At 40.8% G+C, this 16479-nt stretch overlaps 1 protein-coding gene across 1 annotated transcript in view; it reads left to right on the top strand.

Annotated features, from left to right (window-relative positions):
- Positions 1-12774, top strand: part of LOC146614762 (protein Niban 1-like) — a 33081-nt gene extending 20307 nt beyond the window's left edge. Inside the window, exons 5-14 of the mRNA XM_085376141.1 lie at positions 3545-3709; positions 4586-4701; positions 6147-6251; positions 6519-6681; positions 6844-7031; positions 7432-7578; positions 8387-8497; positions 8742-8849; positions 9787-9898; positions 10005-12774. Coding sequence (XP_085232267.1) covers positions 3545-3709; positions 4586-4701; positions 6147-6251; positions 6519-6681; positions 6844-7031; positions 7432-7578; positions 8387-8497; positions 8742-8849; positions 9787-9898; positions 10005-11218 — 2429 coding nt within the window. The 3' untranslated portion in view covers positions 11219-12774. The remainder of the gene's footprint in view (positions 1-3544; positions 3710-4585; positions 4702-6146; positions 6252-6518; positions 6682-6843; positions 7032-7431; positions 7579-8386; positions 8498-8741; positions 8850-9786; positions 9899-10004) is intronic.
- The last annotated feature ends 3705 nt before the right edge of the window (positions 12775-16479 follow it).

The following is a 16479-nucleotide window of genomic DNA, read 5'->3' as shown; positions in this document are numbered from 1 at the left end:
GGTGATGGCTCTATGGAGGGGGGAGAGGTGGGGGAATGAGTGTCCAAAGTGCCTCTATTGTTGGGGTCGTTGGAGGTGTGAAGGCTGCCTGATGGCTCGTCAAAACGGCAGTAAAAGTCGTTGAGGGTGTTGGCTAAGAGCAAGTCATCAGTGGAGTGGGGGGTTTTAGGCTTGTAGTTTGTGATATTCCTAAAACCTTTCCACACAGAGGCCGAGTCATTCTCTGAGATCTGCTGCTGCATCTTCTCAGAGTGCTGATGTTTGGCAATGTCCACTTCCTTAGTGAACCTGTACTTGGCCTCTCTGTAGCAGTCCCTGTCTCCGCTTCTGAACGCCTTACTCTTTTCCAGCCACAGCTTTTTGAGTTTAGGAGTAAACCAGGGTTTGTCATTGTTATAACTCACCCTGGTGCGTGATGGCACAATGCTGTCCTCACAGAAGTGGATATAGGAGGTGACAGTGTCCGTAAACTCGTCCAAGCTGTTAGAAGCAGCCTTCATTGTGTCCCAGTCTGTGGTCTCCAAACACGTGCGAAGCTCCTCCACAGCCTCGTTGCTCCACAGTTTTTTGGTCCTCACGACAGGTTTGGAGAGCTTCAGCCTCTGTCTGTACGCGGGGATTAGGTGGATCATGACGTGGTCAGAAAGTCCGAGTGAAGCGCGCGGCACCGCGCGATAGGCCCCGCTGATCGTGCTGTAGCAGTGGTCCAATGTCCTCTCCTCTCTGGTCGGGCATTTAATATACTGCTTGTATTTCGGAAGCTCATGGCTCAGATTGGCTTTGTTAAAGTCCCCAAGAGCAATGATGAGAGAGTCCGGGTATGTCCGCTCCGTGTGGAGAATCTGCTCTGCGAGTACGCACTGAGCTGCTTGCGCATCCGCGTCTGGCGGGATGTAAACAGCGGCCAGGATGAATGAAGCAAACTCCCGCGGAGAATAAAACGGTTTGCAGTGAATAAAAAGATATTCCAGAGAGGGAGAGCAGTGCTGAGCAATCACTGTTACATCTGTGCACCAGCCACTATTGATGTAGAAGCAGACACCTCCACCTTTGGTTTTACCGGAGAGAGCGGTCTGCCGGTCCGCGCGCAGCAGATGAAAGCCCTCCAGCTTGAGCGCGCAGTCCGGGATGTCCTCACTGAGCCACGACTCCGTAAAACATAAGACACAGGAGGAGGCAAAGTCTCTGTTCATGCTTCTCATCAGGGCCAGTTCGTCTATCTTATTCCAGAGTGAGCGTACATTAGAAAGGAAGATCCCAGGAAGGGCCGTTCTCAGTCCGCGTTTCCTCAAACGCACGAGTACGCCGGCTCGCTTACCTCTCTTTCGACGTCTCACTTTCCTGATCAGAGTCAGCAGTAAATCTGCCGCAGATGCGACAAATATTGGAAATAAATCCACAGGCGTTGTAGTCCTGCAGTTAAGGAGCTCTTCTCTGGTGTACGAGTATCCAGAGGAGTTCCCAGACACAGAAGAAATGCACAAAAACAAGACAAAAGTAATGCACTGAAGCACCAGGGCATCCATACGCGGCGCCATCTTGGATTAAACCCTCTGGATTAACAATTCTCAAGTTCATATGTATGAGAAGGCAAACAGGCAAATGCTTTTGGCAATATTGTCTGTAGGCATGTAGGGAATGATAAGAAAATTATAAATATCACATTAAGAAGAGATCAAAGGTTCAATGTTTAAGACTGTCAAACCCTCATAAAATGTTTGTCTTTAAAATTATGCTTAAAATGATACTGCCTTTGTAATGGCAACATCTAAGATATGATAAAATCACATTAAAGATTGCTTTCTAATATCGTTCACATTTGACCTCTGATCTCACTTTTACATTTCATATCTGCCTTTCTTTCAAGTTGATCCCAAAATGCATGGTATTTGTTAAGGAAAGTATTGTCAAGCGAAATAGAAAGAGCTGCTTAGTTAGAAATATACTGCAGTATCATACTGTTTATAGTAATAAGCCTAAGTTATTCATCTCCAAGTCAATACCTATTTTCCATTACCTTCTCCTACATCATAATCAAAGTAATCTTGTCTAGCCTGCTACTGTCATCTAATTTTTAGTAGAGATGGACCGATCCGATATTACGTATCGGTATCGGTCCGATACTGACCTAAATTACTGGATCGGATATCGGAGAAAAATAAAAAATGTAATCCGATCCATTAAATATCACGAAAGCACCTCACAAAACTTGCAACACGCCGTAACTCACCTCAGAACGTATGCATCACGTGATAGAGCAGCTGTGGCATGCAGGACCTGTCGGTGGTCTGGATAGCATGTGGAGCTTCGCTAGCAACCTGGCATTTCATCTCCGACAAAGTTATCCCGAGAGAAGTAAAGCAAGTGTGTAAGTCCATCTCTGAATGTTTGTAAAGCATTCCCACGTTAAGCTTAACAAGCGACTGCCTATCGCTCTCCGGCTGCTACTTCAATCGTGAAACTGCTTAAATCAGCTGATCGGCTTTTCTGTCGCGAGTCTGTCTCTCGTTTGTTTTTGGCCCACTTTGCGCCAGAAAGAGCAAACCAGCGGCTGAACAACAGCAGCACGTTTAAGCTTGATAAGCTGTTGTTAGAATTTATTTAATATTAATTTCTACACCAGGATCTTTTTCTACGTAGCTGACGCTGGTAACTGTGCAGGGGCGGATCTAGCAAAGTTTAGCCAGGGGGGCTGATAGGGCATTAACAGGGAAAAGGGGGCACAAAGACATACTTTTCTTTCTTATTCTCATTTAAAATGTCTAGCTTTTAATAAATAATTATCTGACACCCAAAGTTTTAATTTGATGTAAAATGAATAGAAGTCAATTACTGTACATAGTGACTATTAAGTCTAATATATATACCCTAGTAAGCTATAGTACTTTTTACTTTGGGAAGGTACCATCTGTGCAGTCTGCAATTTTGTTGAAGAAAGATGTTGAATCTATTTAATATTTCTTGAAAAATAATTGATTTCTGTGCATTTTTTTCCACACTGCATCAAATTAAGGTTGATTACGTCGATTAAGCATCATGAGGTGGAGCGTGAGGGGTGGTTCCCTATTTTTTATTTATTTAATTTTGTTGTTGCTGGGAGTTGGAACCCTATTAGTTAGGTTGCTTAATATTTACGCTAAGTACTCTTTAAAATACCAGAATAGGGAGGATGGTGTAGGTCTAAGTTTATTAGATTGATCAGTATTGCTGAACTATGAAATATTTTTTTTGTATACAGGTATAACAGAATAGCTTTAGTGTAGTTGTTGTTTTAAACTTGAGTATGAACTTGCAGACTTGCAAAATGCAGCAAGATATTTTAAAAAACAGTTTTGTTGATTAAAAAACACTATATCGGATTCATATCGGTATCGGCAGATATCCAAATTTATGATATTGGTATCGGTATCGGACATAAAAAAGTGGTATCGTGCCATCTCTAATTTTTAGTGCACTACAAAGTTAAAGAATAAATGGTTCTGGCCATTTGACAGCTGCTCACTAGCAGCACATGTAGACTTTCATCTACTCTTTTCTGTTTCAGGTGCAAAAGAGGACTTTGCTCCACCTATGGCAGGGATGCCGGGACAGTTTCCAGTCTACCTGCGTCTGCCCTACAGAAGGGACTCCTATTTCTGCTTCAAACAACAGGCCACACAGGCTACCTTCATTTCCATCCTATCAGACTGCATCAGACACCAGAACCAAGGTAAGATGCTACAGAAAAGGATGTTCTTACCTCCTCAGGCACACAGTTCCTCCTCTTACTAATAGTGTGAGTAATTAATGTTCATAACACCGAACAACCCTTTACTGATCTCTCTGAAAGTCTTCATAAAGTTCCTGTTTCAACAAGACTGAAGTGTTAATTACATATTTTAAATGTTAACTTGGCCAGTACACATGTTAACATTATCCATTAAACTAGCAGTTCTCTGGTAGTCACATGAGCCATCTGTTAACATTAACCCAGCAGTTTGTGGACTGTAGTCAGAGAAAAGATGAATAATAATGGCAGGCTGAATGGGTTGTGGATGGAGCATTGAGTGCTGACAGAGTGGCCACAGTATACCCGCCACAATGGTCGCTTCGCTCGGCCCCACAACCTCGTCTCACAGTCGCTTGTATTTACACCTGCAGTTAAGCTGCAGGAAGCTGCTGCATTCACACCTATGGGTAATTTAGAGTTTCCAGTTAACCTATCCCAGCTAACTGCATGTCTTTGGACTGTGGAAGGAAGCCGAAGTACCCAGAGAGAACCCACGCAAGATCATTAAAATGGTGGTAAAAACCAACATGATCATACAGTCGTGTCTTCTACCCAGCTGTGGCCGGATTACAAAAAACTGAGAGGATTATGACTGGCCGTTGTGCCACAAAGACTGTCGTGTGACGATTTTGTCATCTGAGCATCAAGATGAAAGATAAATATCTGCTGTGTGCGATCAGTGAAGTACTGTTAAAATCAGCTGATGAATAAATGATAAAGATAAAACAAGCGAGCGCAATGGCCCAATGTTTTGACAGTGAATTCATTTTCTCAAAGCTCCCTGCATGTCTGACTTTTTTCTCTTCCCTCTGTCAGACTTCCTGAAGAAAAAGACTTGTGAAGTTCAGGCCTTCCTTAAAGCTATTCAGCTCTACAGACAGGACAAAGGCAAATACGAAGCCTGGGACATGCTGATAGGAAGTGATGCAAGGGTATGTCTCTTTTCTTTATTTTTCTTAGCAACAGTTATTTCTCCCAACATAGTAATACTGAGGATGAATATTTACTTAAGTATAAATAGTGAAATGGCTACATAATTAATACATGTAAATACATTTACAAAATGAAAATTAAACGGATAAAGGATGGTACAGGAAAGCTAGGTTGACTTATTAGCTGTGTAACGCACCCCTGGACATGTACATGTGTATAGTGGCAACAAAAGGCATTCTGTCTATTCTACCTTATAGATGTAGATCAAACAGGCTTCTTATAAAACACACACATTGGCTTATGTTAGGAATCTCATTGACCAGATGCAAAATTCCTCTGAAGAATTAATAGTTTTAAGCCTTGAAACTTAAAAGGGCTTTGATTCAGTTTTTTTGGGGATACTGTTTTGGCTTTGATGTCTGTATAATCAGAGGTGTGAAATCATTTGTCTCACCATGTGGACCTTGAAAGAGGCTACCGGCAATGTTGATTCTTTGTCCCCGTACTTTTCCCATTATATAAGCCACTAGCACAGACTATTAGAAAGAGATATAATAATTTGGGGCAGTGAACATAAACTATGCCTTTACCCACATGACATTTTCGTAACAGTCTCCAATCCTTCCTCTTAGCATTATAGAAGGAATTTGTCCTCTGATATAACAACAAACTAAACATGCGTAAAACACAAACACTTGCTGGAGCCACTGGAGTATATTCAAGAACAGTGTAAATTTAAATGTTGTCAAACAGTATTTTACAAGGCACAGAGTCTGAAATTCACAGAAAATTTATATTTTTTTCCACTGAAAATCAGCTAAATCAGTCTGAGTGGGTCTGCACACAAAGACATCGGCTATCAGGCCTTCATACAGTTTATATACAGTTTATCTTCAAGAAATTAAAGTACCAATGGGGTAAATGATGACCAAAGGAAAATAAATAAATATTTTAAGCTAATTAAAATGTCCACACTCCCATGCATCAGTATCCCTCAGATTATAATGGAGGCTTTGCTCTTTATTTACCTGTTGCCACAGAGCAACGTGTGTTACTGGAGCTCAATTCACGATGGCTTCCTTTCTCTACTCATGTACGTGCTGAACTCTTTGAATATACTCAGAGTTGATTGAAGTAACTAGCTAATATTCTCAGAGTTAATCAGCTCAGAGTTAATTTCTAAACTCGGGGTTTGTTGGACATTTTTCCTGACATAGGTTTGCGAAATATTCCAGAGAACACTCTTTTTATGTGTGTATATATCGCTATATAAATGGTGTGTTTTTGTTGCTTTGTTTGCTTTTGTTTTGTTTTTTTCGTTTTTTAAAAAATATTGAAATCCTGTCTTACTAGTAAAACCTGAGAGTTTATAAAAGTTTATTCTGGCCTCGTTTGGATGATGATGAGACAAACCTGAGATATTTTCTGTGTCTGTTAACTCTAGGTGATGGCCAACATGGTGATGGAGCAGCTGCTGCCGTCTCTGGAGAAAGACATGCTGCCTGGCCTCAAAGCCAAAAAGACTGAGAGGAAGAGAGTTTGGTTTGCTGTGAGTCATTTATGTTTGCAACTGATGCAGTTTCTAAGAAATATATGATTTCATTTCCCAGCTGTTGAAAGGAAAAATGAATGGAAGTCTGTTTTTCAGGGTTATATCTGAAAAAGTCGTGCACTAATACATTATTCATGAAGTCTCCGGGCTCTTTTCTGCACTCTTGGAAGTCATTTTTATTTTTTAAAAAAGAGCTGAAATTCATTTAAAAAGAGGAAAAACAAGAAAAAAACCCCATCTTTTTCATGAATTTGCTACCTTCAGATGGTGGAGGCAGTATATATCCTGGTCCAGGAGGACATGTTTGAGGGGCTATCAGCATTGAAGGAGGAATGTCGGGTGTCTGTTCGGCAGCAAGAGGTGCTGATTCACTCCGACATGGACCAGATCCTCAACTCAAGAAGGCAACTCGAGGAAAAAATCCGAGGTATTCTCATCTATCTGATAGCCTTGTTACTTAGAACATTCAGAAACAGAATGATGTGTTGCATTCCTCTCCATGTAATGATCTAATGAAGTGCAGCTTCGTATAGGGAATAAGGGTGACGGAATTGGGCTGTTTTCTCAAATGTAATTTTTTTTTCTCCAGCCAAAGTGTCAGAGCCAGCTGAGAAGCTGTGTTCCGACTCTGTCCAGCCGTACCTAGGCTCAGTCCTGGAGGAGCTGATGGAGCCAATCAGCGCTGGGTTCCAGGAAGGACGGCGACTAAGTGAAAACACGATGGACCAAGTGTATCAGGACATCAAGCAGGGATGTGGTAACGAACAGCTGAAACAGGTTGGTTGGAATTTCACTTGTTTGGTTTTTTTCTGATATAACGGAACAAACCTCCTGAGAATTACTTTTGGTTGGGCTGATTCATCTCATTTTAAACCTTCAACTTTATAACATTCACAGGAAAGAGTTAACTAAGGTTAGGAGTAGTGTTTTTCTTTAATACAGGGGATTTTTTCAGAAACTAGATGTTTCCTCAAGCCCAAATTTACCTCTACATAAGTTGTTGGTGACCTATTAGATATTAAGCTGGATACATGCTGGACAGGTCACCAGTCTGTTGCACGGCTGACACAAAGTGTCCATTTGCATTCACTTTCATACCTTGTGAAAGTGAACAGACAAACCTTGGCTATTAATCTCATTAATTTCTACTCTGTCTTCTTCTCTCTTTGTCTCTCAGTCTCTCGACGCCATGGCAAAACCGAACCTGCTGAACTGCTATGAGAAGATCGGCTCCCTGCAGGTTAAACTGCAGCACTTGGAGGCGAGGTTTGGATTCTCCGACACCACAGGAGTGATGCACAGTGCTCAGATCGATTTGCAGCAGGTACAGCTTCATGCTGTCATTCACATGGCAATTTATTTGAATTCCCTTTCCCTCCTTCTGAGAGGGTATTTCTACTGAGATGGAGTGAGTGTAAGGATTTCACAACTCGTTTGTGAATCAGCATTTTATGAAACACTGGCGATAGTTTATTTACTTAGTGTAGTTTATGATTGCTGGTGATTCGTAATATGAGCTTCACTTTTCTTATTAGAAAAAAAACTGTTGATTTTGTCAAATCAACTGGATAATTAGCTAAATGTGAGTTCACTCCTGTTGAGTGGCAGTAAACAAAGTAGAAACAAAAAGCAGAAAGGTTGTTTCTTAAATTGCTTTAACTTTGCTACTTACCCTTGATTAAACCAGAAGATGCCAGAAAACTAGCTCCAGAAATATGTCTGTGAAGGTTCTCAGTCATCCAGGTCATCGTAATCTAAGGAGCTTGGAAAGAAAAGCGTCTGGACTTCTTTAAGTTGCTTGAAGACGTTTCACCTCTCATCCGAGAAGCTTCTTCAGTTCTAAGGTCAAATGGTGGACACAAAGGGACCCCCTGATGATCCTCTACCTAATCACATGAGCCAAGGTGTGAAAACGGGTGTGGGTCACAATGGAGTTTCGGGTGAGCTCATTGTGAAACCTGGCCCCTCGGATGAGAGGTGAAACGTCTTCAAGCAACTTTTCTTTCCAAGCTCCTTAGATTAGCTCCAGAAAATTTGGATTAAGTTTTTATAGTGTACAGTGATAGCAAAAAAAAAATCATAACATATTGGGAGTGTTAAGTCCAATTTAATTCTCTGCTTCTTCATTTTAGCTGATTGAGAATGCAGCTTTTACCTTCGAGCAGCTGCTCTACAAAGCCATCCAGGACAACCCAGACAACGCCAGCTCTGCCACTGAGAAGGTCAAACACATAGTGCTCAAGGTCAGTTTGTCATCTAAAACAAAACTTCCCAAGTTTCTAGTTAAGACATGAGAAAATTGTAACCAGGTGCAGGTGAGGTTCACATCTACCCCCTAATATGAAATGTTCACTTGTATACAGAAATGTCATCAGAACTGTAGGCCAAATGCTTGTAAGAGATAACAATCAGAATAGGTCCTGTTTATCTAAAACTAATAAACTCTCCTCCAGATGCACTGACTGGTTTTATTCCATCTTCTTGCAGAAATACGACTATGACAGCAGCACGGTGAGGAAGAGAATCTTCCAGGAAGCTCTGGTTTCCATCACTCTGCCCTTCATCAAGAAGAGCCTGGTGTCTACCTGCAAACCTGTGAGGGCTCTGTCTTTCACACACACACAGCATAATGTCTTTCTATGGACATTAAATTCCAGCACATCTGTTCCTACCATAACTCTACAATTAATAGTAGTTGCTTTATCAACCCTAGCTTATTTGAACCCTAACCATACCCCTAACCCCGGGGACATCTAATTGACAAAATGCTTACCCTAACCCTAAACATCAAAAATTAATGCCTAACTCTAATCCTTAGGCTAAACCTAACAATAACTTAATTGTAACCCTGACACTAAAACCACATTTTGAGTCTCAAAAATGCCTCCAAACTCATGGGGACGGGAATTTGTCCCCATAATGGCTGTTGGTCCATACAGGTATAGCAAACTGCCAATTTTGGAGGTGGTCAGTTTGTGATATTACTCATAACTCTGACCTAAATTTACTGCTCTTATATTGACATTTGTGTCCCATTGGCAGGTGGGACATACATTGGCTTAACAGTTAGCATATGACTGAGCAGCATTAGCAATTTATAGGGAATAGCCTGTATAGTTTATGTGTCTTTCAAATAAAATTTTCAAGGAAATTTATCACGTTCTCTTGTATTTTGATTTGATGAAAATTTAAAGACCCGAACTCTTCCATGGCATGCATTTTAAATTTCTGTTTGCTATTTGGGCTGATTGGGACCTGATGAATGTAAAAACAAAGAATTATGTGATATTTTTTATTTTTTTTGTACCTGATTTTTGTTTCTGAGAAAAATGACATTCGCTTTAAATTTTGATAGAATAAAGGCAGTATAATGTCCTCGTAAGTGGAAAGTGGATATCAGGCCCTTGTAAAGCAAAATGTGATGTCCACATATGTGGACGCCAGGTCTATGGGATTTTATATTTGTATACACTATGTAACACACATATCCCTCAACAAAGCCTGACACTTTTGTCTTTGTCCCTCTATACAGGAGCTTCAGGGTCTTGAACAGATCATCTATAGTGACCATTCAAGCTTCGTTCATGTTGACAATGTTTATGAAAACATCCTTCTGCAAATTCTGGACAAGGAAGTCACTAAAGGTACAAAAAGACTAATAATGGCAACTTAGCAACACACAGCCTTTCCCCAGACACAGGTGTAGAGTTACGTCTAATCGATCCTCCTGTTTGTTCTGTCATTCTGCAGTGGTGAAGGAGGCAGCCAACCTAAAGAAGTACAACTTGTTCACAGACAAGCGAGACCTGACCAGTCAGTCTAGCCTCTCTTCCTTGCCAGCATCTATTCCTGGCAGCCCAGCCATGACACTGGCTTCCCTCAATAAACCTTCTTTAGAGCCGCAGCCTTCTCCACTTGCTTCTAATGATGTCTTCGCCAGCTCCCAGAAGCAAGAACAGCAGGAGGAAGGGAAAGACCAGCTTCAGAGTGAGGCCTTAAAGGACATGATAGTGGGTGAGACACCTCTGGGGAAGGTTGAAACAGGGGTTGGTACTAGTTCCTCTGGCAGTCAGGAATCAGACCTACCAGCACTTAAAGCAGAGGATGTCATCCAAACTGCTGCAGAAGAAGCAGGAAGCAATAGTAACCTCAACAGCCCTGATTTAATAGAGAACATGCCAGAGAGCTGCACAAATGATACAGCAGCAGCAGTTCCAGCGATTGTGATGCATGAAGATGTGATTTCTGTCAAAACAGAAGAAACTAAGACAGCTGCTGAGCCTGAAACGAACAGCGCAGATGCTCCACAAGAACCTCCCACTGCTGTAGGAAGTATAACAACAACAGAAGCACCAAAGCAGGCAGAATCTCTCAATGCTTCTAACCTTTCAGCAGAAGGAACTGAATCCTTGCCTGCCAATACTGAAGCAAAGACACAGTGTGAGAACCCAGAAATCATGGTCGAGGCTCCACCTAGTGGTGAAGCACTAGGAGGAATAGTCCTCAGTGAGAACGTAGGGGACGCAGAACCAGTTGCTTTCTCAGAGACGAGCTCTCTGGCTGTGTCAGTGGGAAGCGAGTCTCATCCCTCAGATGTTGAGTCCACAGATGACGTGTCAACATCCTCAGACATTTTGGAGGGCGAAGCTAACATCAGGAAGTCACCAGTGGGTTCAGGAGATGCTACTGAGGACATAACAGCAAGTGACAAGGTGCCAGTCCAGACAGAGGTGAAGAGTGGGACTGTCATTGGAACTGGAGCCATTGTAGAGGTGGAAGCAGAGGAGGTGGAGAAAATGAAAGCATCTCTGTCTAGTGAACCCGTTCAAGAGGAGACACCTTCCAGTCCTGCCCAAGCACGGCCTCTGGACTGCGTCAAGGAGATCCGTGACCTGGTGGTGGAGGTGATTGAGGTGGAGGAACCTGTGCAGCATTACCCCAGCGGGATCTCCAAAGAAGATTAAATATTCCAGTAGTTGTCACTTCTATATAGAACGGCTTCCACTTCTGATACCAGTCTGTATCCATTATATTTAAACGCGACCATGTGACAGATGGGAAGCCTCCTCAGCTTCCTTCCTATAAATATGCATGATAGCATGATTATTTATATGAATAAATTAGTCTTGATTTCAGCTGAAAAGTGGCTAAACCAAAATGTCTTCTCCACTCAGTGACTTGGACAGGGCTTTTTTTAAACACTACAACTCTTAAATTATTAAAAAAAAGAATTTAGAACAATTTTATAAGTGAAGAAATTTCTGTAAATTAATCTGATATGAAGGATCAATGCATTTGGGATGGGGTTCATATGAGTGTTATGTTTGATTATAAGGGCCATAAAGAACACATTTCCTCATTTCTGCTCTTCTTTCCAAGAAGAAAATGGATGAAGTGTTTGAGTGCAACTGATTCAAATATACTTTTGCAGAATACAGGTTCAGTGCTAATGGTGTTACTTTTTTTGTTAAACCTTTAGTTAGCAGCTTGTCATTTATACCAAAGATAAACACCAAATGTAGCATGTTTTTTCTGAAGTAGTGTGACTGCAGGGAAGATTTTCCTGCTGTCTACTGAAAGTGTGACTTGGCCAGATGTTGTTTCTGAGGGACGATGCTCCACTTAGAAAAGTTGTATTTAAGGTGTCCGCAAGTATGTGAGGGTCCCCTTAGATCAGAGTGATGTAACCGGCTCCTCAAAGTATGAGCACTGGGGGTGGTGGATCGTTCCAAATGTCGATAGTATCTAAACCAATGCTGGTATTGGCATCAGGTCAATACTAGCACGATAGGATAAATACTATTGTGTTCAGTATGTAGTCCACTCATTTGTTTTCTTTTTTTTGGGGGGGGGGGAATGAAAAATATGCACTATGAAAAATGTCTGAATCTTTTTGTGTTGATTGTCACATATATTTTATTTATATCCTGTAGCACATTTACACAATAGAAGTTGACTCAAAGTACTTTACATACGTTCCAGGTCTCAAGAAAAAGAAAAAACAAGATGGGAAGCAAAAATCACACTGATCTCCCCGACATAAGCTTAAAATACTGGCCCTGTATTTATTTGGTATTTTCAAGTTTCAGGGTGTTTGGAAATCACTTTAACAGATAATTTAACATACACATACAATATTTACATTATTTCTCCTTATTGTGATTTTTTTAAAAATTTAAATATCCACCTAAATACTACTATGGATCAGCCTAAAGTGCCTCTGTAGTACATCCACGTTGCCTTAGATTTCACCAGATATACAACTGGATGCAGTTGCTATAGAGACTGGTCTGTAAATCCATCCATTCATTCATTTACTTCCTCTTATCAGGGGACATGCAGAGGAGTATGTGTGTGTGCGTGCGTGCATGCGTGTGTGCATGTGTGTGTGCGTGCATGCATGTGTCCATGCATGCATGTATTCCTAACAGTGCCTGTTTATAGCATATTGACCGTAAACTGTCCACCGGCTGAATATGTCTCATTAGTAAAAGCCTGTAAATACATATATTAAACAAACTTTCCCTGAAAGCTTTTCGTGTGAAAACTTTGTGTTTTGGAAACAATTGATAAATACTTTTATCAGCCAGTAAATCAAATGCAGCAGAATGATTTAATCATTTATTATCCTCAGCATTTTTAATGAACCACAGAAAAAATTTGACTGTAATATTATTTTCTGATTTGATATATTGTCATATTTCAGCAGTACTCCAGGTGCATCAAGGACAAGCAAAATAAGAAAATATCAATATACTATTTTTCAAATGTTCATATTTAAAACGGATTGTTCACAATAAAACGATAAAAGGCAGTTAACAACAGCATAACATTAATATAAGTAAAATATCTTCCAGTGCTCAGGTGAGAGATCAAGTTTGTTTCAAGGCTAATTTAATTAATTGTGCAGTATTATAGGTTTGTAGTAGACGTGTTTATCAGGATGGAAGCTCTCGGAGTGATTGATCTCCTGGGATTTGAGCTGAAGAAACAAAATAGTCACTGAAGGACAAAAGGAGATGAGGAAAAAGAGTTACACTCTTTGATACAGGTAGAAAGTATTACCTGACTGAAAGCTATGTTGAAGAAACAAGTGCAAGGTAGTATGTCTTGAAATATATGTGCTGTGTTTTATAAACCTCATTGTATACAAAAACTGACTCCATCTCTATTTTCCTATGCAAATGTCCAATGGACTTTTTACGCTACTTATCATAGCAGGGCAGGCGCAAAGTTTGAAAACATTCAGGTAAGCTTGTGTTCAGCGGTGAATCAATCGAATCAGAGCAGTGAACAGAAGAGAGGGAAATCGGCAAGCCGGTGCTTTAACAGACTAACATTAGTCACAGCTGCCTCACAGCCAGTGTGTCAATGCAGTGACGTCCAGAAGTCTGAGGCTGCATCAAATGTGTGTCATGTTTTAACGTGAAGCTGGAAATAATGAAAATATTTGAAAAAGCTTGGGGGGGAAAAATCCCAGACAAACAATGAGGTCTGACATGTAGAACGAAGAAGAAATAGTTTAGATTCGACTTTATTTTAGGTCAGTAATCAAAAGGAGGAGATTAGCATTCCCAGAGTCATATCTTGTTCAGGTTAAGCAGCACTGAGAGTGAAAAATGGGAGAGAAACACATGATGATTTTTTTCCTCTTGACTTTTTGTTTTTAAAACATCCTTAGACTGCATTTATTTAACAAAATAAACATATAAAAAAGGCTTGCAGTCTGGTTTTGCTGTCTTCCTGCTTTCTTCCTGTTAAAAGTGAATTATTCAGATTAATCAGAATTTCAGATTGTTGTAACTTACTCTCTAATATTTTAGAGTATTTATCTTAGAACATGAAGTGCTTTGAGGAACTTCAGCTTGTATAAAGCAGAAATTCAATTAAATGAAATACAGCTACTGCTGTTTTCTCCCACAAGAAGAGTAAACGCAACTGGATAGAGAGTGAGACAGACTGTGAGCTGCATCTTATCAATCAGCATCAGCGTTGATGCCATAAATGAATGACAGTTAAATACTGTTAAACGCACACCACTAGATGGCGCTATGACACCAAACATCTCATAAAGAAGCCCCTCCATCAGCCCTACCCGTCCACTCACTCAGTCATGGTATGGGACTTTAAAAAAGCCTCATAAAAAGTAAATGCAATATTCATCTACAATGACGCATACATTGGACATCACAGTGACTCTATGAATTACACTTCGCTAATAGCTGGAGGGGTAAACATCAGAGTGGCCAAGCCATAAAAACCAAAGATATGCCAAAAAAACAAAAGCCCCACCATGATGAGAGCGAGGACTGACAGCCAAGCCTAGAGGACCTGGCTGCCCTCCTCAATAGGGGCCTGTTGAGGAGCAATGATAAAGGGCTTGTATCTACACCATATAAATCAGTTACTATGGGGCGTGGATTTGAAGGTTGGGGGCTTTTTTCATGCTCCATCTTCTGACCAGCTGCTTGGAGTTTGAGCCTGGTGAAGGGGTCAATGGGTTGGGCCCGGTTGCCTTGTCAGGACAGAGCAGCTGATGGATAAAGCAGGCTGTGATGGATGACGCCACATCTCGCAAATTCCTTCGTTCTTCAGTGGAAGTGGGAGAATTCTGCTACCCAGCCGTTGTCCTCTCCTGGCCTTCTAAAAATACGAGCTGTTTACTTTGCCCCTGCAAGCTCCTATAATGACATGTTGTTTTTAGCCAAATCACTTCCAGCGATCAGTTGCTCAGCTTGCAGCAACACCCACCCAACCCCCACTGGGTTCATCTCCTTGCTTGATGTTTTGCTTTTGCCCCCTGCCACTTCACCTCCTCCACAATCTTCCTCTCTCTCCTCTTAGGGTAGAAATATGTCTTTTTATTTTCTGCACGCTACGGTTGTCAGGGGGGGATTTGAGAGCCAGGCTAAAGGTGGCTGGAGAACCACTGGAGCTCTGAGTCACACCATCCGCATGCCTGTCTACCCTTTTTGTGGCTTTACTGGTTACACTTACCGGACCTCGAGGCTCTGTATAGGACCTGTATGAGTCCTCCTGGTTTACTTTAGTCATTTACTTATGATATAAAAGTTCTAAAACTGCAGGTTTGAGTGAAGACCTAAGCTTTGGTATTGATTGAGGTTCGTGATATCGACTGAGAACAATGATCTTTTTCATGCTGTAATCTGTTGCCGTGATGGAAAAATGCCCCATTTACTGACATCATGTTGGAGATGATGTGAAGTTCATGTCTTATGAACTTCAAGCTAACTTTTGTTTCAATTCATATTTACTACAAAACTCATTCACACACAGTTATATAGAGCCTAAGCTCTTTGTCTAATACACACTCACACCTCACTTCCTAATGGAAAACTCCATAATTAAACTAATTCGCAGTTGCCATTACTGGCATTTGTCCCTGTTAGTTAATGAAACATCCTCGACCTCATTAAGATGCACCTGATTAAAACGTAGCCTCATCTCTTTATTTATTGTGTTAGTAAAATTAAGTATTTGATGTCTACCGATTTGTTAAACTTGCTTTCTGAAACATCAGTATAATGAAATACATTTATAAGTTAGGCCTTTTTTTGTCCAGGTAAACTTCTTATCTATACTGAAATTTATATTAAGGTGCATAAAGTGTGTGGCTCAGGTGGTCGAGGAGATCAGCTACTGATCGGAAGGTTGGCTTCTCCAGTCTGCATTCCAAATATCTTTGGGCAAAATACTAACATCGGAGTGTGAATGTTGGTTAGATTGCACTTAAGTTTAGAAGTGCTTGTATGAGTGGGTGTGAAGGGGGTGAATGAGGCATGTTGTATACAACGCTTTGAGTACTCCAGGAGAGTAGAAAAGCACTATATAAGAATCAGACCATTCACTCTAAATGTATGGACGACTTGATTTAATTCATGTCAATGTAGTAAGACCTAAATAGGAGTTGGTACCAGCTAAGTTGTAGCTTTTAGTACCAAAACAATCTCCCATGTTAAAATGCCAACGTTACCAACAGAAATAACATGGTGGTAGTGACACAGGCAGCTGTAGCTGCTGGGCCTCATCAACACTACTTCAGCTCATTAAAACCTTTTGATATGTTTGTGAAATTGGTGGCTTATGGAGCATTTTTATGTAATTATGTGACAAATAACACGACTGCTGTGTGGTAAAGAAACCTCCAAGACGTTCATGCTTCAGTTTTGGTGAGTGAAATTGTTGTATTTTATTAGTTGGTTTA

The sequence above is a fragment of the Diplotaxodon limnothrissa genome, linkage group LG17 (assembly GCF_057381915.1).
Source record: "Diplotaxodon limnothrissa isolate DT_005_m linkage group LG17, D_limnothrissa_male_GT1.1, whole genome shotgun sequence".
NCBI classification, from domain to species: domain Eukaryota; kingdom Metazoa; phylum Chordata; class Actinopteri; order Cichliformes; family Cichlidae; genus Diplotaxodon; species Diplotaxodon limnothrissa.
The sequence above is the reverse complement of the archived record's forward strand: the minus strand, read 5'-3'. Positions and strand labels throughout refer to the sequence as shown.